At 39.6% G+C, this 21,619-nt stretch overlaps 2 protein-coding genes across 5 annotated transcripts; both read left to right on the top strand.

The window, feature by feature from the left end:
* The first annotated feature begins 568 nt into the window (after nt 1–568).
* Nucleotides 569–3,077, top strand: otulina (OTU deubiquitinase with linear linkage specificity a). 3 transcript variants are annotated; one of them, XM_074621988.1, is made up of 4 exons: nt 569–814; nt 1,016–1,137; nt 2,229–2,458; nt 2,549–3,077. In XM_074621988.1, exons 1-4 carry the CDS (start codon nt 701–703, stop codon nt 2,917–2,919), a joined length of 837 nt encoding a protein of 278 aa, XP_074478089.1. In that variant the 5' UTR covers nt 569–700; the 3' UTR covers nt 2,920–3,077. The 3 variants fall into 3 exon arrangements, with proteins under 3 accessions (XP_074478089.1, XP_074478086.1, XP_074478088.1); XM_074621987.1 differs by having other exon boundaries at nt 570–814; nt 2,492–3,077; XM_074621985.1 differs by having other exon boundaries at nt 2,229–3,077.
* A 3,028-nt stretch (nt 3,078–6,105) lies between these two features.
* Nucleotides 6,106–20,973, top strand: LOC141759901 (uncharacterized). 2 transcript variants are annotated; one of them, XM_074622385.1, is made up of 11 exons: nt 6,106–6,444; nt 8,037–8,322; nt 9,750–10,400; nt 11,802–12,002; nt 12,236–12,547; nt 14,041–14,108; nt 15,635–15,741; nt 15,853–15,999; nt 16,157–16,288; nt 18,240–18,509; nt 18,979–20,973. In XM_074622385.1, the coding sequence occupies exons 2-11, from the start codon at nt 8,174–8,176 to the stop codon at nt 19,192–19,194; spliced, it is 2,253 nt and encodes a 750-aa protein (XP_074478486.1). In that variant the 5' UTR covers nt 6,106–6,444; nt 8,037–8,173; the 3' UTR covers nt 19,195–20,973. The 2 variants fall into 2 exon arrangements, with proteins under 2 accessions (XP_074478486.1, XP_074478487.1); XM_074622386.1 differs by having other exon boundaries at nt 6,112–6,444; nt 8,040–8,322.
* The last annotated feature ends 646 nt before the right edge of the window (nt 20,974–21,619 follow it).

Below are 21,619 nucleotides of genomic sequence, written 5' to 3'. Positions count from 1 at the left end.
TTTTTATATATATATATATAAAATAGTTTTCATATTTTTATGGTAATTTTTTCCATTTTATATATATAAAATGAATTTACCATAAAAATATGAAAACTACTATAATGTTTTCAAGTTTTATTTTATGGTAATTTTTTTTAGATATATATATTCAAGTTTTATTTTATGGTAATTTATATATATATATATATATATATATATATATAAAATAGTTTTCATATTTTTATGGTAATTTTTTTCCATTTTATATATATAAAATAAATTTACCATAAAAATATGAAAACTACTATAATGTTTTCAAGTTTTATTTTATGGTAATTTTTTTTAGATATATATATTCAAGTTTTATTTTATGGTAATTTATATATATATATATAAAATAGTTTTCATATTTTTATGGTAATTTTTTTCCATTTTATATATATAAAATAAATTTACCATAAAAATATGAAAATTACTATAATGTTTTCAAGTTTTTAAGCTACCACGTCAATTAAACAAAAAGTATTAATGTCACTATTTCTATGTTTTTTTTTTTATGTGTACCATCAAGGGTGTATTTCCTCTCTTAGTCGCGAGCTGATGACGCAGTTTAGCTAGAAGTTGCTGCTGAGGCAACACATATGAGTTTGTCTGTCAGTGTTGATCAGCTGCTAGTCAAACATTACCAGTCTATTTTAATATCATAACAATAGCTTTCATGATGTCTTGGGTTAACGCAGCTACAAAGAGTGAAGATGTGTTCGACGAGGATGGAGACGAATTCAGTTTGATGGAAAAGGATTGGGCATCTAACAAGAAGAAGAGAACCAGGGTAAACAATAACGTACCTTTAACACGTGTTGTATTAACTCTGTTTCACTCTTAATGTTTAACTCAGTGTGTGTGTTGCAGTGGTAACTCTCAGTCTGTCATCTAGTGTTTGTATTCCTGTTATTAGTGTTGTGTAACAGAGCTGTAAAGCTGAGTTTAGCATGTGATGTGTGTTTCCTCTCCCGACTGGTGTTGTGTTCAGGATGGGTTTGTGGATGGAGCTGATCACGGAGAGGATGCGGCGCTGCTGCCCGGATTCAACGTCGGCTTCCACGAGGGAGCAGCTCAGACTGTAGCTACGGGAAGGCTCAAAGGAGTTGTGAGGTAAATCATCATATTATTTATCTCATAGGAAATATATCTTCAGATTATGATTTCATAATTCCATAAATCAATTATTAATAATCAACCAGCTTCCTTATTGAGCCATACATATACTCTAATTACATTTTCCTAAATTTAACTATAATTATTATTATTTATAATTATTCTAACTATAATTATTACCTTTAATCTGTGTCATACAGATATATAAATTAATTATTGATATAATTATCCTTATCAAAATATAAATTTGTTATCAATCCAGAATACCAATTCATTACTTATAATATAACTTAATCACAATACCATTTCATTACTTACATATTTAAATTAATCATATTGACTATTTGTTATCTTTTCTTATATGTGCAAATTATTATTTATAATATACAATTTATAATATACAATATGCACATGCAATACAACCTGCAATATATACATACATACACACACATATATATATATATATATAAGCATATACATACACATATACACATACATACACCGCACTATCATTAGGACATCCACTGTCCTAAAGTCTGATTGGGTTAGAACAGTGGATAAAACTGTGGGCTCCCAACATGATTACAGGTTTAAGAAATTATATATATTTGTTTGTTGTTTTGTTTATTTATTTTGCACAATTTAAGACTATACAACATAACAAAAATAGATAATAAATGAATAATATACATTGAAAACAATGTGTTAATGTAGGGCTGGGCAGTTCCAAATATTGTTTGTTGTATATGTGTGTCACTTTTTAAATATTAAAAATCATTCTGCAGGATTTTGTTGTAATAAACAGCAACCTTTTTTTTTTCACCCATAATCATATATACAGTATATATTGGAAAAGGGTATTTTGTTATTCTTTTCTTTTTTTCTCCTGCCTCTCAATTTCTTTTCTTTTTTTAAAAACACTCTTTTATAAAACACTGTTTCAGTCTCTTTTTTTGCACAGAAACATCATGAGCCTCTTTTGTTCTGGTCATTATAGAAGACTCTTTTCTGTCCAGATGTTGTCCGTCCCAGTCTCTTCTCTGTGCCATTGTATCTGACACTGTTGCCTCTTTGTGTCTCTGTCACAGTGCTATATCGTGCTGGTGCCAGATCCAGCATCCGGAAAGCCCCGTCCCGGCCTCGGTGACCGACCTCCTGCTGCGGGTTTCGAAGCATGAAGACGCAATCAGGGAGGGCATCAAGAGGGCTATGGAGGAGCCTCCTCCCAGCGTGAGCTCCGTCTCTGAGAGCATGGAGGATCTTGAGGTGAAGCCGGTAGATCCAGGCTGCTGTGGAGGAGAGGGATGTAAAGAAACAGGCTGCTGTGGAGGAGAGGGATGTAAAGAAGCAGACTGCTGCAAGAAAGGAGAACCAGGCTGCTGTGGAGGAGAGGGATGTAAAGAAGCAGACTGCTGCAAGAAAGGAGAACCAGGCTGCTGTGGAGGAGAGGGATGTAAAGAAGCAGACTGCTGCAAGAAAGGAGAACCAGGCTGCTGTGGAGGAGAGGGATGTAAAGAAGCAGACTGCTGCAAGAAAGGAGAACCAGGCTGCTGTGGAGGAGTGGGATGTAAAGAAACAGACTGCTGCAAGAAAGGAGAAAACATAGACCTGCCTGTGTCTCACCAGAAGCAAAAGCTCGGTTCTGGCTCCACTGACTGCTCCTCCTCCAGCTCAAGTGAGAGTCTAACCCACCTCCTGCAGCTCTGCATGGATCTAGTTTCAGAGCTCGGACTACCACAGGAGCTGATCGGTCACATACAGGAGATGGAGAACATGTAGTGGTTGTAGATCAGAATCACAGCAGACAATATTCTGGTTTTACAGCAGTGAAGTGCTTTTGATGTATATAATGTAAAATAGGATTTTGAGTTTCTAGTTTGTATAAGATTGTTGAAGAATGCTTGAAAATAAAAATGGCTTTGCTATATTTCACTGCATTTCTGTTCTCACATCTTTTGTTGCCCAACTAAATAAAAAAAATGTTCAAATAATCCCTATTTATTTTTGGCCATACATATATTTTTGCAATAAAGAATTGCCATTAATTTGTTCTAATATCTGGGTAATGTTTTGGCCCTTAGTAAACCAACAATAACTTCTTTAAATTCATATAAACAAAAGCATTGCCACAAAGGTAAGCTTGTACATATTTTCCCATAATTCAGAGTGGCAGAATATAACAAGAAAACCCACTGATTGGGTTAAAGGATTATGTCACCCTTAAAATGACCATTAGTATATAAATTACTCCCCACCTGTTACCTTGAATTTTCTTGAAGAAAGCGTTGTTTTTCTCTCATGCCTGTACGGAGAAGGAATAATAAAAAAACGGGAAAGTATTGATGAATTAAAGTAAATGGAGGTCAGGCAAAGAGTATAAAAGCAATATACAGGTTTAACAGCAACCAAACTATTAAAACACTTCCGCCACTACTGTCTAATGCACAGACTAGCAGCAAGCATGCGCAAGCATGGGACTAGTGCAGGGGTCAGCTACCTTTACTATCAAAAGAGCCAAAACATTTGAGCATTGTGATGAAGGTAACACAGTTTATAGTCTAAGTATATAGTATATAAGTCTAATGCAGTGAGGGCCAAAGTATAAATGTACTACGGAGTATTAGGGACACATTGAGGCAAAAAACATCTGAGATTTACAGAATAAAGTCATAATATTACGAGAAAATAAAGTCATAACTTTATGAGAAAAAAAGAAAATAGCACATAAAATTAATACTTTATAATATTATGACTTTATTCTCGTAAAACTAAGACTTTTTTCTTGTAAACTTATGACATTATTCTCATATTACGACTTTCTTTTCTCGTAAACTTCTGATTTCATTCTCATAATATTATGACTTTATTTTTGAAATCTCAGATTTTTTTTTTTTCTTCAATGTGGCCCTAATACTACTGTCGTACCATAGACCTACAACAATGATAAATAAAAATGAAAATGTAAACAATAAACAGTTATTCATTTCCATTTTTATAAATCCACAGGGAGCCACTGGAGAGCAGCTAAAGAGCCACATGTGGCTCCGGAGCCTCAGGTTTGCAGACCCCTGCACTACCCGATCAATCTACGAATTGTTTCAGTATTAACATTTTGCTAAATTATCTGTTATTTACCTTCTTTTTTAAAAAAACCCAAAAAGGAATTAATTGTTTAGTCAATAAGATGTCAGAAAATAGTGAAATTCCCAGTCCAATATTCAATTTGAAAGTCATGTAAAACAGAGAAAATCAGCAAAACATCACATTTGACAAGCTGGAAACATCGTTCCTTGGTTTGCTTTGCATAATCGAGTTTTTATCAATTAACTTGTCGACTACCCGATTAATCTACGAATTGTTTCAGTATTAAAGGTCCCATATTATAAAAAAGTGAGATTTTCATGTTTTTTTTATTATAAAGCAGGCTTAAGTCCTATAAAAATACCGTGAAAGTATCGAAACACTCAATCCACAGGGAAATACACACAGCCCGTATTCAGAAACTCTGCATTTGAAACAAGCTGTCAGGATTTCTGTCCATTTGTGATGTCACGAATATACAATATTTAGACCCTTGACACAATTTTAAACGTAAAACATTCTAAATGTGTCCCAGTTTATTCCTGGTTGCAGTGTATGTGAATGTCATCAGCTGACAGGAAGTACACATGGAACCAAGCTGTTGACTAGCAACGCAATTCTGTTGCAATTCCGTCAAAATGCGCTAAAACGGAGCATTTCAGACAGAGGCTAGATAGATAGATAGATAGATAGATAGATAGATAGATAGATAGATAGATAGATAGATAGATAGATAGATAGTAACTTTATTGATCCTGAGGGAAATTCAAGTTTCCAGCATCACAGTCTCATAGTGCAAAACATGTTAGTAAAAAGGCAGTAAAAAAGTTAGTATTGCAAAGTACAAAAACATATACCAGATATAAAAATACAAGGAGATGAAGAAAACTGTTAAAACTGAATATAGTGCAGGGCAGGGCTGGACTGCATGGCCATCTGGCATACCGGCATTTTCCCTGTGGGCCGATGTATGTCTTTTTATTGGCCCATATAATAGGATATTCGGCCCATTTCTTTTCCCTAATTGACATTGGGCCGGCCCAATCGCTCTGTGCCAGGCGGCAACAGTGAGGAGGAGAGGGAGAGAGATGAGGGAGGGAGCTCTGTCTGTATAATCCTAAAAAAGAGACAGCAGGGGCAAAAAAATGAATTATAACTGATGAATATTAGTTTATGCTAGATATCCACACTCAAAGTTTACGCCAGAGGGGCAAATTATTCCGTTTTCTTTCCTGAGATTTAAAGGTAAAATTAGAAGTTTAACATAAACATGCTGTTGCAGTGTACTTATTATTTTGTTATTTTCATTGTTTTAAAGTCACCAGAAGTCAGGAAACAAAGTCTCTGAAACTAAAACCCCCAGACCCCCAGCTTTGGTTTTCAAATCCTCTCTATTTTTGAGGTCTCAATGTTGGCGTGTACGCAAAACAACCACATTTGAAGGAATTTCTTCGAACAGAGCCTTCAACAAAACGTGGTACAGACAGCACAAATGGCCGATGATGGGGCCAGTCTGGGCCAAACTGCCAGGGCCGATTTTTTGTCCCAGTCCAGCACTTGTGCAGGGTAACAGCTGTGATACAGGACTATTAAAAAAGTGAATATAGTGCAGAAGAGACTGTTAAAACTGAATATAGTGCAGGGTAACTCCAGGCATATTCAGGCCAACAGTATGAGGAAAATAAAGTTGTTTTTTTTAACATTACAGCATGTAAACATGTTCTAGTAGAAACACAAAATACAAGTATGAACCTGAAGATGAGCACAATATTGGACCTTTAATATTTTGCTATAATTATGTCAAAACACGTTAAGGGGTTAATACTGTGAAGTTGCTAGTTTCCGAGCAGCACCTGAACGCAGCACAACAACCCTCTTTGGCGCACATGAGAATGACGTCATGCGCTCGGACCGAGCCGTGACCTGCTGCTCCGCTATGCTAGAGGTCCGTTACCGACACATGTTCACCGCGTTGAAACACCGCGAAACACCCGGTATCTACGAGATGTAACGCGTTAAACGGTGCCGGTTCAGTGAGTAGAGGAGGTGAACAGCGTGGCAGCAGTGATCCTCATGAGCTTTGGTCGGTATTTAGCAGCTTAATGTTTATATTTTAAGAGTTTACCTTCAAGCTAGCTTCAGCTAACAAGCAAAAGTGGAACTGAATCTGAGCGACGTGGTTGAGCAGCTGGAGGAGTTTGAGTCACAATAAACCCAATCGAGGTAGGTTTTTATGTCTTTATTATTATTAATAATATGGGGCAGATGAATGTGCAATGTGTTGTCATTGTTGCTGCTTCCTTTTTATTGTATTTACATGAACAATGTAGCTATGATTGAAGCTAATTTCACACCACATGTGTGCTGTAAACAACATAGTAGCAGGTGTTGCAACAGAATCAGCTGTAATGTCTGTGCAAAAATAGATTGTCTTAATATTTTATCACCTATTTTGATAGGTGTTACAAATTTTTTATTTATTTATTTTGCACAATTTAAGACTATACAACATAACAAAGGTAAACCATCATATTATTTATCACATATGAAATATATCTTCAGATTATGGTATTATACAGTGCAGGAAGAGGCAAAAAAAACACTGGGCTTATCTGAAGCGTCCACCTAAAGACAAGATTAATATAAAGAAATAATATGACTGCATAATAGTGATAACAAACAATTAGGACAAGATATATGTCAGACCATTATTATCCATTATTATTATTATTATTATTATTATTATTAATAATAATATACACCAAAATGTAATAGCAGGTGTTACACCAGAATCAGCTGTAATGTTAATGTTAATATTTTATCACCTATTTTGATAGGTGTTATACATTTTTTTTTTTTTTATTAATTTATTTTGCACAATTTAAGACTATACAACATAACAAAGGTAAACCATCATATTATTTATCACATATGAAATATATCTTCAGATTGGGTTAGGACAGTGGATACAACTGTGGATATAACTGTTGGGCTCCCAACAGGTTTAAGAAATTATATATATTTGTTTGTTGTTTTTGTTTTGTTTATTTATTTTTGCACAATTTAAGACTATACAACATAACAAAAAAATAAAAATAAATTAATATAAAGAAATAATATGACTACATAATAGTGATAAACAATTAGGACAAGATATAAATAATAATTATTATTATTAATATGGGGAGTGACAGTTTTAACAGTTTTCTTCATCTCCTTGTATTTTTATATCTGGTATATTTTTTTGTACTTTGCACTACTAACTTTTTTACTGCCTTTTTAATAACATGTTTTGCACTACGGAACTGTGATGCTGGAAACTTGAATTTTCCTCGGGATTAATAAAGTTACTATCTATCTATCTCTCTATCTCTCTCTCTATCTCTCTCTCTATCTATCTATCTATCTATCTATCTATCTATCTATCTATCTATCTATCTATTTATCTATCTAATAACAACAATAACAATACAGTAAATATATAAAAGATGAGTGTGTGTGTGTTGCGTGGAAGTGATTGTTAGTGTTTGTGAGGAGGATATTGATTTAAATTTCTATGAATAATAATTGTGTCCTCTTTGAGTTTAGATAGTGTCAGACATTTTTGATAGATGTTAACCAAATAAATGTGACCACATTTAGATACAGAGAGAGTAGTAACATCTATCATAATACAGTATGTGATTTATTGTAACACCTGTTGTATCACACAGTGAGGAGTGTTTTCTCGCATTCATTCAGTGATGTTGTACATTTGTGCTTTTAAGGTATCAACTCTATAACAAGACATGAACATGGTTGCTTCCTCTCTTTAGCAGCAGCTTGACCCCTCGTCATCATGAACTCCTGAAATCTTCAGGCTTCAGCGACTCATCCGGTCGCTTGCGGTTGTTTTTGTGGACCGGAGGTCACCGTTCAGACGACTGTCCTCCCGAGCAGAGGGAGCGAGCAGATGGGGAACAGTTGCTGTCGCGCTGAGAGTCCCTGTGGCAGTGCGGAGGAAAGAAGTGGTTTGCTGAAAGATGACTCGAAGGTCACGGTGCCCACGGGTGACACACTTGTGGTGGGGACCTGTGGTCCTGAAGGAGATGATGACATCAGGTGAGATAAACATTGCTGTATTGTATGATTGACAACATTACAACATGATCTGGTGACATGGTGTTTCCTCGAGCAAACTTCAGGGGGAAAATCAAAAAGTAATTTCATAATTGCAATTCAGCAGCGAGTTACGTCCTCAGAGGTATTTTCATGATCCCACAGATGTAGAGTAAACCTTTAATGTCCCAGTGGCCAACAAATACAGAAAAATACGGCAGTGAATAAAACAAAAATTGATCCAAAAAAATACACGCTGTCACTTCTGGCATTGTCACTAATCGCCAGCCCCACTTTGAGAAGGTGGCTACTAAACAAAGCCAGAAACCAGGAGGACCCTCTGTTGCATCCACAGTTGCTAACACGCTAAATCACATTATGTTTAAAAAGCCAGTAACTAATCTAGAGAAGGAAACCCCCCAACAATGGAAACAATGACATCACTGCTGACGGAGCTAACAGTGCTTACCTGAGGGGGAACCGGAGGATGGGTTACTCCTCTATATCTTTACATAGCAAATAGTTGTTCGCTGCTATTAATGCTCTGAATATCTCATAGACGAACTTTAAAAAAAAAAAATTCAGACTGGGATCATAGCAAATCTTAGAACTGACTCAATAAAGGAAGTGAAGAACACTTTATACAAAGACTTGTCAGTGTTAAAACTAACTTTTTAAGGAAGCTTTCTTGTGCTGTCTGTTGGTTTTGACTCAGACAAATGTCAGATCATGAAATTTCCTTTAAAGATGTGACTCACTTCTGGATAACACGTTAAAAAAATTAGAATTTCCCCCCCTAAGGTTTGCGTAGGTTGTGTTATATGACCAAAACACAGAGTAACATAAGGTGGGCTAAGGTTACAAATAGGGCTGGGGACTTCCAGAGGTTCTTCCAGTGGTTGGTAGGGGTGTCACGGTTCTCCAAATTCACGATTCGATTTGACTTTCAATTTTAAGGTCACGAATGGATTCGATTTTCGATTTCAACATGCCGTTGTTAGACTATGGAGTCTTGATTCGTAAAGATCAACGGATCATTTGTTTTATGCCATGAAAACAGTCATTTACACTTTCAAATTCTTCTTTAAAAAGAGAACTGAACTCCCTTTTTATTTAGAACGTGTTTAAAAGATTTGACTACAATATGAAAAGCTGCATTTTTTCAATATCGGTAGTGCAGAGCTGCTAACTAAAGATGACTGTTTTGATTATACATTTCCCACTTCCTCCCCACATTACAGAGATAATGTCGAAACATGTTGCTGCAAAATCTTATCTATGATATCTACTTTTGTTTCCTGTTTTATGAAAAGGTTATTACACAATATATCAAAGCTGCAACTGAGTTAGGTATTGAATTTAGGGTTTGAAGGATGTTATTGTTGTATGATGTGACGTTGCTCATCCTCTCTCTGTGTTCTGTCATTCAGGAAAATACCTGATGAGGCCACTATAAAGGTGAAGGAGGCTGTGCAGGTGAAGCAGAGTCCCGAGGTCGCAGAGACGGAGCCCAATAACACTCAGGAGAATGGACCCTTGCAGAAGGAGGTCATACAAACAGCAGCACCTTCTCCCAACAAAGGGTCTGAACTCGAAGAAAACTCCACCAGAGTACAAGATGAAGATATGAAGGACCGTCCTGCAGACAGTGGACAAGCTGAGCTCCTGCAATGCACTTTAAACTCTCTGCAGAAACAAAACGCCACCGCTGATTGGGAGGTTTTTACAGCAACAAATGCGGCACCAGAAGAAGAAAATGCGGCACCAGAAGAAGAAAATCCAGCCTCAGCGCTGGACACAATCCCCGTCAGCAGCTCACCAACAGCAGAGGCAGTTTGCCCTGAAAACCACACTGAGACAAACCCAACAAGAGAGCACATTACATTGGACACTGCTCATGATAATGAAGAAGAGGCCGGCTCCATAATCAGTATTGAAAAGGCTGTAGTCGAGCCACCAGTGGAGTTTGCTCAAAACAATGAAGTGTTATCCGTGCCAGACCCTCAGCTCACTGCGGCAGCTTGTCAGATGTCGTCCATCTCTGCGGTCGGTCAGGAGAACGACAAAGAGTCTGCGAGCTGGTGAGTCACATGGCTAGACAAACTGTACGGTTTCTGTTTCTGCTGCTATTTTGGATGTTGGTTAAAAAGGCAAGCCATAATTTCACTCCGTTTGGCTAGTTCGGACTAGCCAAACGGAGTGAAATTCATACTTTTGGTTCGTTATCTATTTATTTTGGTTCGGTATCACAGTGCACAAAAAAAATGTAATTGCTGAGGGGCGTGTACAAAGGGGCAAGGCCGACGTTTTTCCGCTTTGTCTCGGCACTGATCTACTGTGTGCACAAATCCCTTCTCCTCCAGTTTATCTTGAATGACTTTATAAACATCACTAGACTTTATTTAGCATATTCTGTATGTTCTCTTCGGCCCAGATGTCAAGCAAACATCAGACTACTGCAGAAGTCCAGGTCCGTCCTCTCCCACTCATGTTAACCTGGCGTTTACTGGTGTCCAACTCAACAAATGCCTGCGCAGGCAGCCCATAATCCCCTGCGGTTTGATTCACATTCTGCAATTTGTTCGTATTATGTTCTCACTGCAATCGAACCGCACTAGAGTTCGCTTGGAAACGGTAAGAGACGCTTGCGAGAGGGTGGTCTCGGACCGTTTCCAAGCGAACTCTAGTTGTTTCTGTCCACACCAGATAACGATTACTGCGTTCACAACAGCCCAAACGAACCGCACCAGAGTTTGATTAAAACAGACTAAATGTTGGCTCGTGAAAGCGCCCTTAAAATGTTTTTAATGATCTGACAACTATAGACCAGTGGTTCCAAATCTGGCGGTTCAGTAGCAAGTTAAATATGACGGGTTGGATGGATGATTCTCTTCTCTTCCTCGTAGCTTTAAAAGGATAAAAAAGACGAAAAACATTTCTACGACACAAAAAGTTACCACTAGGAGTGTTTCCTCAGATTTTCCTCATCTTTTTCTAGTGAATTAATTGATAATTTTACCTCTTAAGTTCACTTAAACATATTAAAATGAAACAAATCAGAGAAGGAATAATTACTCTTTTGTTGAACTGTTTGCATCCTGAACCAGACAACATATCATGTGATTTTTCATGACCTCAGAAGATACCATAGTAGTATATTTATACTGGAAGGAGGAGGTGGCTGTTTCTGTATTTACAGTGTTTTTACTATGTCGTCTGAGTCAGGCTGGAAAACATGCAAGATGTCGTTATATCGTACGCAAATAGCTTTATTTTGCACCACATTATATGGTAACGGCCATCGAGGGCAGTGTTGCAAAATCAATGAGCAGTGTGATGAAGTACTTTGATTTGTTGTGAATAAAATACACTGTCGCATAAATAGAAATTACAGTACAAAAATATTCATATCACAAAACCCTGCTTCTGTACAATCCTGCTGTATACTTATTAATATCTTTCTCCTGTCATTCTGTGTCTAGTGCTGTGACGGAGGATTCAGAGATTGGCAGTTCTTCAGTGTGCACGGAGGGCGGCGGTCCTGAAGTCATAAGAAGCCATGATGTCTGTGAGTCCTCTCCTGGGTCAGAGCCCTCGGGACTCAACCACAGTGGTGAGGAGCGAGACGCCGCCAACTGTGTCAGGGAGCCAGAGGCCACAGCCCCGGCAGACGCCAGCGACAGGTCAGTGAGTTTGCAGATTGTGACATCAAAACAACACGCTTGTTTACGTCAACTGTGTACTTGTGTTTTTGAGAGCCTTCCTGTGGCCACTAGGGGGCACATAAACGCCACAGCTGGTTGTATAAGCAAGATGATTTATTACACACCACTAGTATCCTTCTATGTTTCATGATATAAAATGTCATTTATAATATGAGTTCAAGCAAAGTACCAAACATGTTTTCTCTCTCCAGCTCAAAGTCCGATCAGGATGCACAGCCAGATGTTGAGTGCACAACTTCAAGCTCAAAGGAAGTCACTTCCTCAGAGGACATCAAACAGGATATTGCAGAGGAAACGATCCTGAAAGGACAGGACGAAGATGGAGATGTTCCCAAAGCGAAGGAGGACAATGAGATGAAGGAAGAGGCGGAGAACGCTCCAACAGAGGCCGAGGAGATTCAGGCTGGGAAAGATACTGAGATTCAGGAGGTAACTGGAGAAGAGGAGCATGATGTGAAGGCTGATGAGATACCCGTCACAGCGAGAGATGGCCTCGGTAACAGGTTTGTCATGATCATTTTTTTAGATGCTTTATAGAGTGAACATCACATCATTGTTCAAAACTGTGTGGCAATGTAGACCATGTGTCTAATCTTCAGCTTTGAAAGATGTTAAGGCCCAGACATACCAAACCCACATCAAAAAACTAGCGGCGACAAATACTGACTGCTGCGTCGCCTCACGTCGCCTTTGTCTTGGCCAAAAAGTTGCACTCAAACACACCACAAAGACGACACCGAACAGCCATCTACAGCACACGTTTTGTGCCTGCTTGAGAGGAAATAACTCTCCATACCAGCAGGTTACGGTAGTCTGTATTCGTCATTCAAAAAGGGAAACCGGAAGACCGAGGACGACGGGTATACAAGCCGTTGTTATGATACAAACATGAAACAAAGCGGCGTTTGTTGACCATTTTCACATCACTCTCACTCACCACTTAGCTTCATTCCAGATGGCCGTGTCGCTGTGAAAATATCTCTGTATTGGAATGATCAGATGAGATGAAGATGAAAAATTAGAAGAGCCTTCTGTGTTTGCTTTCCTCACTTCCGTTTCTCTTCTCGTGCACTGATTCGTTTAACCTGAACAGCCAATCAGAGTGATTTCTCTCACCGACGAGCTACGCAGCCGATTCAACATGCCGAATCGACCAAACAGCCTCTAACACGGGCAGACTAGAGCCGACGGTGCGGGACACACTGAAAAAACTGGGCTGACAGACGCTCGCCGACTGCTCGAAACTGGTGTGTCAGGGCCTTTACACATCATCCCCAAAGACATCGTTAAAAACGTGGTTGTGTTATTGTAATTTCTGCTTGCGCATAGTGGTACGCCACAAAGTCATTTGTAAAAAAACATGAGAAAAATGTAGGTATTTTGGTGTTTGTTATCATGGTTTGGAAGAAAGTTAGGTTAAGGTTGTTTTATTGTCAACAAATCCCATAAGATGACCAAAACCAACAATGTGTTAGTCTGTCTCTCCACACTTTCTGCGCCTGTGGCTCTCAGTGCCAAGTTCATTTTTTTGTTGCTAAGTTATTTCTTAAAATAGCTGGGCACTGTGGAGCAAACATTACTTAACTTAAGTAAATAGTGCATTCCATCAGGGACTATTTTCAGCTGCAGATTAATATCAATTTGGTGCACTTGTGAGTATTTGCAGCAGCAGGATGGTGTATCTGGGATTAACTCAAAATAAACTACTCTCTCCATGTTCATGAATTGAAGAAACATGTCACCCAGTGCAACAGTGTGGATCACTCATGTGTTTCAATAGTTTTGGGGCAACAATGGAGCTCTATGGCACAGAGGAAGAAGACATATCAGGCTTTGTACACACAAGAATACTTGTCAGTAGGATCAATTCATTGTTGGTTTTGATCTTTTCACAAGAGTTGTTGACAATAAGAATAATACAAATCATAGCCAGCCTTATGCATGAAGTATCGTACTTAGAGTTCAGTCACTTAAGTGTTTTTTTCTCCTTTTTTAGTGAAGAAGACCTGTACAGAGGAGCCGAGGAGCTGTCGGCATCACAAAAAAATAAACCAGAAACTACACGTAAGAACATCCAAATCACACATCTACACCGAACAACAATATACAGTAAATGCATCCAAAATATGCACACAAAACACTTGTTTCTCTCAAATCTTGTGCAGATATGTGTTGTTTGTGTGTTAGTGAACACTCCTCCTTTGCCAAGATCATCCATCCACCTGACAGGTGTGGCGTATCAAGATGCTGATTAAGCAGCATCATTATTACACAGATGTTCCTTAGGCTGGTCACAATAAAAGGCCAGTCTATAATGTGCAGTTTTATCGTCAAAAAAAGAGACTTATTAGGCACTGAACTATGGATTTCACATGGCTAGGGCTACAGATATGTATTATTTGGTCACAGATACCCCAAACAACAAGGGGGGAGTTGTGAGGCCGATTAGATTTACTGCCTAATTCTCGTAAATAACATTGGAGATGACTTATGGTTGTGAAATGAACCTTCAATTCATGGGCAACAGCTCGGGTGGAAATTCCCACCGTCAGCAAGTATTTAATACTATTATCAACATGGGAGTGGGAAAATATGCTTGCTTTGTAAAGGGGAGACTCGTCGGTAACCATGGAACCCATTTTCATTCACATATCTTGAGGTCAGAGGTCAAGGGACCCCTTTGAAAATGGCCATGCCAGTTTTTCCTCGCCAAAATGTAGTGTAAGTTTTGAGCGTTATTTAACCTCCTTCTCGACAAGTTAGTTTGACATGGTTGGTACTAATAGATTCTTTGGGTTTTCTAGTTTCATATGATGCCAGTATCTTCACTCTCGCTTTAACACTGAGCCCGCTACAACCTAAAAATCACATGTTGCATTAATCCGTTAAAGAAATTAGTGGGGTTTCCGTTTACGCGGTTATCATCACGTTAACTTTGACAGCCCTAAAAATAATACATACTATCGTATAGCAAAACCTGTTCTGCATGTAAAATGAAAATATGTCACCATGTTATTAGTCAGCTGGTTGCAGTAAACAATATCTGAAAGTTTTCCTCTCAGCACAAAAGTTATTCAGGAAAACGTTTAAAAATGCCAAAAATAATGTGGAGTATGCACTTTGTCACGGTCAGCCAACGTTTCTGGTTACGTCTGGCATCTGGAACGCTTGGAGGTCGGAAGTCGGAAATTTCAACTGGGAAAAACCTCCGGGGTTGTCTGGAACGCAGCATTAGAGCGGCCTTTTATTGTGACTGGCCCGAGGAACACCTGCGTAATAATCTTGCTGTTTAATCAGCATCTTGATTCGTGCCACACCTGTCTGATGGATGGATGATCTTGGCAAAGCAGACTTGCTCACTAACACGGATTTTAGCAAATTTGTGCACCACAGTTGAGAGAAGTAAGTCTTTTGTGTGAATAGGAACTTTTATTTCAACTCGTGAAAAATGGGAGCAAAAACAAAAGCGTTTATATTTTTGTTCAGTATTGAAAATGCATCCGAGATTTCACACACTACTTTTGTTTTGTCATGTAAAATACAGACAATAGTCCCCTTTTGTTCCTCTCACTCTCCTCTCTCTTTCTCAGTCTTAAAGGTGGAGGACAGATGCAGTTTGGCGCCGGCGGTGGACATCCTGTCTTACAGTGAGAGAGAGTGGAAAGGAAACACTGCCAAAAGTGCTCTCATTAGAAAGGTCGGTGCCGGTAGCTCCTGGGAAGAAGTGTTTCAGATTTAGTTTTTATGTATTTTTCCCACATGAATGGGCTAAGAGGCTTCCTGTGGTGTCCCGTGTGTGCTGCTGCAGGGTTATAAAGAGATGTCCCAGAGCTTTGGTAGCGTGAGGAGAGTGAGAGGCGACAACTACTGCGCTCTCAGAGCCACGCTGTTCCAGGTGTTCTCCCACAGCACCCAGCTGCCCGCATGGCTGCAGGAGGACGACGACATTAACATGGTAAATACTCACTTAACGAGATGGTATCAGTTGACCATTTGCTAAGCCCCATGCCCCTTAGTTACCGTTGCTATGCATGTCAAGCGTTCTGTTCTGCCAGTGAGCCTTGAGCTCATTTGAACACAGCTGAAATCTCATCTCCACATTTTAATTGCAGCTTCTGAAGCAACTGGAGGCCCAGGAAGGTCTGATAAGTCAGTGGACATTTCCTGGAGAGTGCGTGCAGGCAGAGGGGTCAGGAGATGCCACCCCGCAGCTGAAAGTCTACATGGAGCTTCTTCTGAATAAGGTACTGGCTGCGTATCTGCTCAGAACACATGCACACAGTGAGAACGTTTTTTAAAGACACAGCGAGTAAACCGCAGCACTTTATTTATGTCGTCTGAGGACACTGAGGGCATTGATACTCATCCACGGAGCTTTTTAGTTGTGATTGCTACCATATGTTAAAGGGAGGTAGTCTTCTAAATGCTGCACTGCTCCGTCTCTGTGTCATTAACACAGCCTGGTAATACCGGACCCTCAGCCTCAAAGAAACTGTTTCTACTGTTAAAACCACAGAACCTCTTTACTGTAACTGTATGAGGCCTCGAGCAGGTTTTATGGTCAGTCACTGGAATTCTAGTGTTTACCTCTCATGAAAGTCAGACCTCTTTTGCTTTATGAGAGGTAACTGTGTGCTGGTTTTGTGGCCGACATTATGAATTTGCACTGTGTTGTGTCATTCTGGTCTGTGCTGCTTCCACAAAGATTCCTTTTTTATTTGCACTAATGTGTGTGCAAGGAATGAGGAAAATGGATATCCAATAGAGTGCTGCAGGAATCCAGGAGTCCTAAAACCCGGAAATGAGTCGGCATTTTTGCTCTTCCAGCTCCCTCCTCTCGAAGTCAATGTTTTTTTTTTAATGGGTTTCTGTCTAGATGCCTGAAATATGGTCTGTGGTTAACACAAGTTGAAGAGATTTTAATGTTTTGTTCTATGATATATAAAATACATCTGTAAATATCCCACTCGTGAATTTTGAAACCTTTACTTGTCTTCAAAAAGGCGGTTGCTAACAAGTGGCTAAATGAGACTCGGGGCCCTGTTCAGACCTGTCATTAACATGCGTCTTGGGTGATCTGATCACAAGTGGACAGCTCTAAGTCCGCCTGTTCACACCTGGCATTAGAATGCGTCTCGAGTGACCACTTGTGATCCGATCTCACTTCCCCTGCTCTATATGCAAATAAACACTTAGTAAACACATGGCTAATACAGCCGACGTTGTGACGTAATATTACTAAATTCTGGTACATTTGATTAACATCAAAATAAACACAGACGCATCTCAGACAGTATGATAATAATGCACTTCCCGTGCCTAGTCTGATAGTCTGTAGATATGTAGCCTATAGATAAGATATATTTAAATAAAATACAGTTGTACCGACAGAATACAGTAGAGCACAGAGGCCGTTTCCATGTGAGGCTTGCACCTGTCTGTCTGTTCACCTGAGGAGCACAGTGAGACCCCGCGGATCCAAGCAGGACATCAGTTGAGTAGGCGGTCCTTCGATGTGGCCCAGGAAACATTGGCGTACACACTGCTAAAAGGATGTGGCCCACCTCTGAAGGTGGTCTGAGCGGTCGGATCTCAATGCGTCTCGAGTGCGTTCACACCCGTACTTAGAGCTGTCCACTTGTGATCCGATCGGCCATGTTAACACATGGTCTGAACAGGAGCCTATTGAACGTCATCACGCCGAACACTAGTCCGCCTTTAGCTCAGTGGTGGTGACGTGAAGTCATGCGATCGTGGTGCAGCTTTTTACTTCTGGCGATTCTGCATTTACGCTTCAAAAATCATAAAAGTGGTGTTCAGTCGTGAAGATCATCTTGCTGAACCAAAGTATCATAAATGTTGGTTTGCCACAGAGCTCATTTTCTGGAATAATATTGGCGTTTTGTCTAGGAACCCAGGGCGATTCTAATATCCTGGTTGGTCTACAAAAATATGTCAACCCTGCAGCACTCTATAGGCCTTCAATAAATCCCAGTTTGGTGAAACCGATTTTTGTCTTATTTTGTTTGACAATAACAGTAAAAACTGAACAGACAACTGCAGCAAATCCTCACATTTGTAAAGCTGTAACCAGCAAATGTTTGGCATTTGTACTTATAATATATAAATGACTTCAATGATTACATGCTCATCAAAAACAGTTAGTGATTTAACTCCTATCGATTTGTTTTCCAGTGGCGGGCAGCAGTGGACTGCTCCTCCGCTGCGGAGCGGCAGCAGCTGTGCGAGCGAGTGTTTCAGGGAGGAGAAGAGGAGCTGGGGCTGCTGGAGGCGCTCAAGCTGCTGATGCTGGGCAGAGCGGTGGAGCTGCACGGCTGCATGCAGGCCGGCGGAGACGTCCCGCTCTTCTGCTGGCTGCTGTTCGCCCGGGACTCGTCCGACTGCCCGCGCTCCTTCCTCTCCAACCACCTCAGCCACGTGGGCCTCAGCGCCGGGCTGGAGCAGGTAGGAGAAACCGCAGACTCGCTTCAACAGGCATTTAAAGACATGATTTACTGGCTGCATACAGTAGCTTCCTGGCAGGTAGGGAGCATTTACATCAAAGCTTTTATGGAAAACAACATACTGGAAACTAGCTGCTGGGATTTTCTCAGCCGTTTGAATCCATTTCCGCTGAATTAACAGTTGTCATGCATTAACGAACAAAAACAACAACAAATGTTGGGTGTCACGAGATCAGGGCGTGTAAGGTTCTTATAATCTGAGACCTGAACAGTGAAACATGCTGGTGCTTGTCCTGTTTTGAAGCTGTAACCTCGGGGCTGAGGACGCTACAGGAAAGACAAGCTGCTGTTTGCTTTTAATTGTTATTTTCACATTTTCAATAAAGGAAACCCTACCCATATATATGCTTTAGCAGCTGATGCATTGTAAGCCGGGCTTTTCTGTAACCGTGCTATTATCTCCCTGCCAGGTGGAGATGTTCTTGCTGGGCTACGCCTTGCAGTGCACCATTCAAGTTTACAGACTGTACAAGGCCGACACAGAGGAGTTCATCACCTACTACCCAGATGACCACAAAGATGACTGGCCCTCCGTGTGCCTCGTCACGGAGGACGATCGTCACTACAATGTGCCAGTTGTAGAAGCTGCAGAAGAAGAACTACACGAGCAGCTCGACTCGAGCTGATTGACTCTGCAGAGAAATCTCCTGCCATAAAAAAATAAATAAAACACTCCTCAGGTCGATCAAGATGAATACATTTACGCCAATTAGAGGAATAGTTGGACGTTTTGGGACATTTGCTTTCTTGCTGAGAGTTTGACGTGAAGATCAATACCACTCATGTCTGTCCGTTAAACATGGAGCTACAGCGAGCGGCTGGTTATCTTAGCTGAGCACAAAGACTGCAAACAGGGGGAAACAGCTAGCCTGAGGCCCGGATCAGATAGAGCGTGTTTTGTTGAATACTCGATTCTGATTGGTCAATCACGGCGTTCTACGATCTGTTATTTCTTTATAGCAGACCGTTGCTATGTTTAACAGACCGTTGCTATGGGTGCAGTTCTGATGTCGGATTCCGACGGACCGGTTTTGTGTCAAATTATCGATTTCTTAAGTAAGTAGCTGTGTAATAAGCGGGATAATGTACGGCTAGCGGGTCATTGTTGTGAAATAAACCCTGTATGGTACGGAGCGTTCACACTAATCAAACCAACTGGACTTTGGTGTCACTTTGGCCCCGGATCCCTGATGTGAAAGCACCCAAAGAGACCCGGGATGCACCTCAAGGACTGTCTCCAGTCTTTGTGCTAAGCCAAGTTAACAGGCTGCTTGTATTGCTTCGTATTCAGCGCACAGACATTAGAGTGGTATCAATCTTCATATCTAACAAGAAAGCAAATGAGCGTATTTCCTTTAAAAAAAACTAAATATGCTGATTTGAGACCCTGTACAAGATGTGGTTTACACACTTTTGTACACACTGTACTGTATACAGAGTTTTCTATTTGGCTATGTGTACATATATGTGCATCTGATATTGCGAGATCATCTCAGTTAAGTCCAAATTAGTTTGCAGGGTGTCAGTTTGACTTTCAGGTGGGAAAAAAAAGCCCAAATTTTCAACCTTTTTTTTTTTGTTTTTACATTTTTCTCTGTAAAATCCTGATCAAAACACAAGCTGCCAACAGCGCCAAAATGATTAGATGGTTGGTGTTTACACTGGAATTTGGGCACTTTAATTTAATATTAATTTATTTGTTTTCATTGTGTAAAAAAAAAAAAAAATGCATTTTAAATCGAGTGAAATGAGTGAGCTTAGTCAAGTGAGGGTTTGGTGATTTATCAGGTTTAACAACAGCTCAGCTCCGATCGGAGGACTCGGAAGATGAATCGCAGCCTCTGTGTCAGAGGTGTGGTTTGTGATGTTGTGTGTCAGTGTGTATGTGTGTGTCAAACTAAATGTGTAACATGTTGCCTTTAACCAAGCTGTTCTGAAGGGAAAAACGTGCCAATGTTGCTGCAAATACTGGCAACAGTCCCGACCACCAGCCACTGGATTCAGTCGTAAACGCTCGCTTGGTCCTCCATGTTGCCTTAGAACTAATGCACAATAAGGATGAATGTTGGTTATTAGTGATGAGAGGCCATTTTCTTGCCCTAATTCCAGAGCAGGCGAAGGTGATCTGTTAGCAGTTAAACATTGATTATTGCCGTCTGCAGGAATGTTTCTTTCTCTGTCAGATGTTTGGATGGCAATTTAGATCAAACGAAAGTACAATTTTTGTAAATTTCTTTGGTTTGTATCGGCTTGTTACAGCTTTTCCTAATTTTGAGAACAGAAAACATGAATTTGAACTGAAGTTTCGCTACAGAAAATGACACGTTACGTCTGTTTGGGGTCTCATAGACTCCATCTGTCAAACATGGTTGAATACAATGGATTTTCCTATGCTCTAAATCTGTGATTGGTGTGGACTGTACTTTATTTGAACCTGTTAAGCTCCATCCTTTGGGAAAAAACGCCTAAAATAACTACCCAACATTAATCGGGACTAGCTCCTCATCCATGACGCTTAGATGCATATAGCTGGTCTCATTTGAATATGAATAAATTGTAAGTAAACTAAACTATATTACCATGGAGAAGCATTAAAAAAAATATTTTTTATCCTCAACAAGTATAAAATCTTAATTTCAAAGGCAATATCACTATTATAACAAAAATCCCATAGATAATGATGCAACTGAATATTCTACTCTTCACTACAACTAATTCAATAATTAAATTAGTGTAATGAAAATACACAATTAATGATACAATTCATAGAGATATACTCAGGCGCTCCATGTTTTACTCATGTATATTGTATACATACTGTTTACTTCAAAATATTCACATTTAAGAAGCTGGAATCAGAATTTGGACTTTTTTCTTAAAGAATTACTCTGATTAATTTAATAGTTGACAACTAATCGATTAATGGTTGTAGCTCTAGTAGTAGGATAACAAACTACATTTGTTTTGTCTGTCAATGACTTTTTGGCAAGCAAAAGAAATGTGTTCATGCATAGCACCATATAAACAGGAAATAGTTCCTTATTTGGTGTA

Source organism: Sebastes fasciatus, chromosome 21 (assembly GCF_043250625.1).
Source record: "Sebastes fasciatus isolate fSebFas1 chromosome 21, fSebFas1.pri, whole genome shotgun sequence".
In the NCBI taxonomy this organism is placed as follows: Eukaryota; Metazoa; Chordata; class Actinopteri; order Perciformes; family Sebastidae; genus Sebastes; species Sebastes fasciatus.
The sequence above is the reverse complement of the archived record's forward strand: the minus strand, read 5'-3'. Positions and strand labels throughout refer to the sequence as shown.

Coding starts and splice junctions, on each gene's coding strand:
- LOC141759901 (XM_074622385.1), top strand. CDS start 8,174: ATGGGGAACAGTTGCTGTCGCGCTGAGAGTCCCTGTGGCAGTGCGGAG. Junction 10,401..11,801: donor GACAAAGAGTCTGCGAGCTG/GTGAGTCACATG, acceptor TTCTGTGTCTAG/TGCTGTGACGGAGGATTCAG. Junction 12,003..12,235: donor CCGGCAGACGCCAGCGACAG/GTCAGTGAGTTT, acceptor TTCTCTCTCCAG/CTCAAAGTCCGATCAGGATG.
- otulina (XM_074621985.1), top strand. CDS start 701: ATGATGTCTTGGGTTAACGCAGCTACAAAGAGTGAAGATGTGTTCGAC. Junction 815..1,015: donor ACAAGAAGAAGAGAACCAGG/GTAAACAATAAC, acceptor TGTTGTGTTCAG/GATGGGTTTGTGGATGGAGC. Junction 1,138..2,228: donor AGGCTCAAAGGAGTTGTGAG/GTAAATCATCAT, acceptor TCTCTGTCACAG/TGCTATATCGTGCTGGTGCC.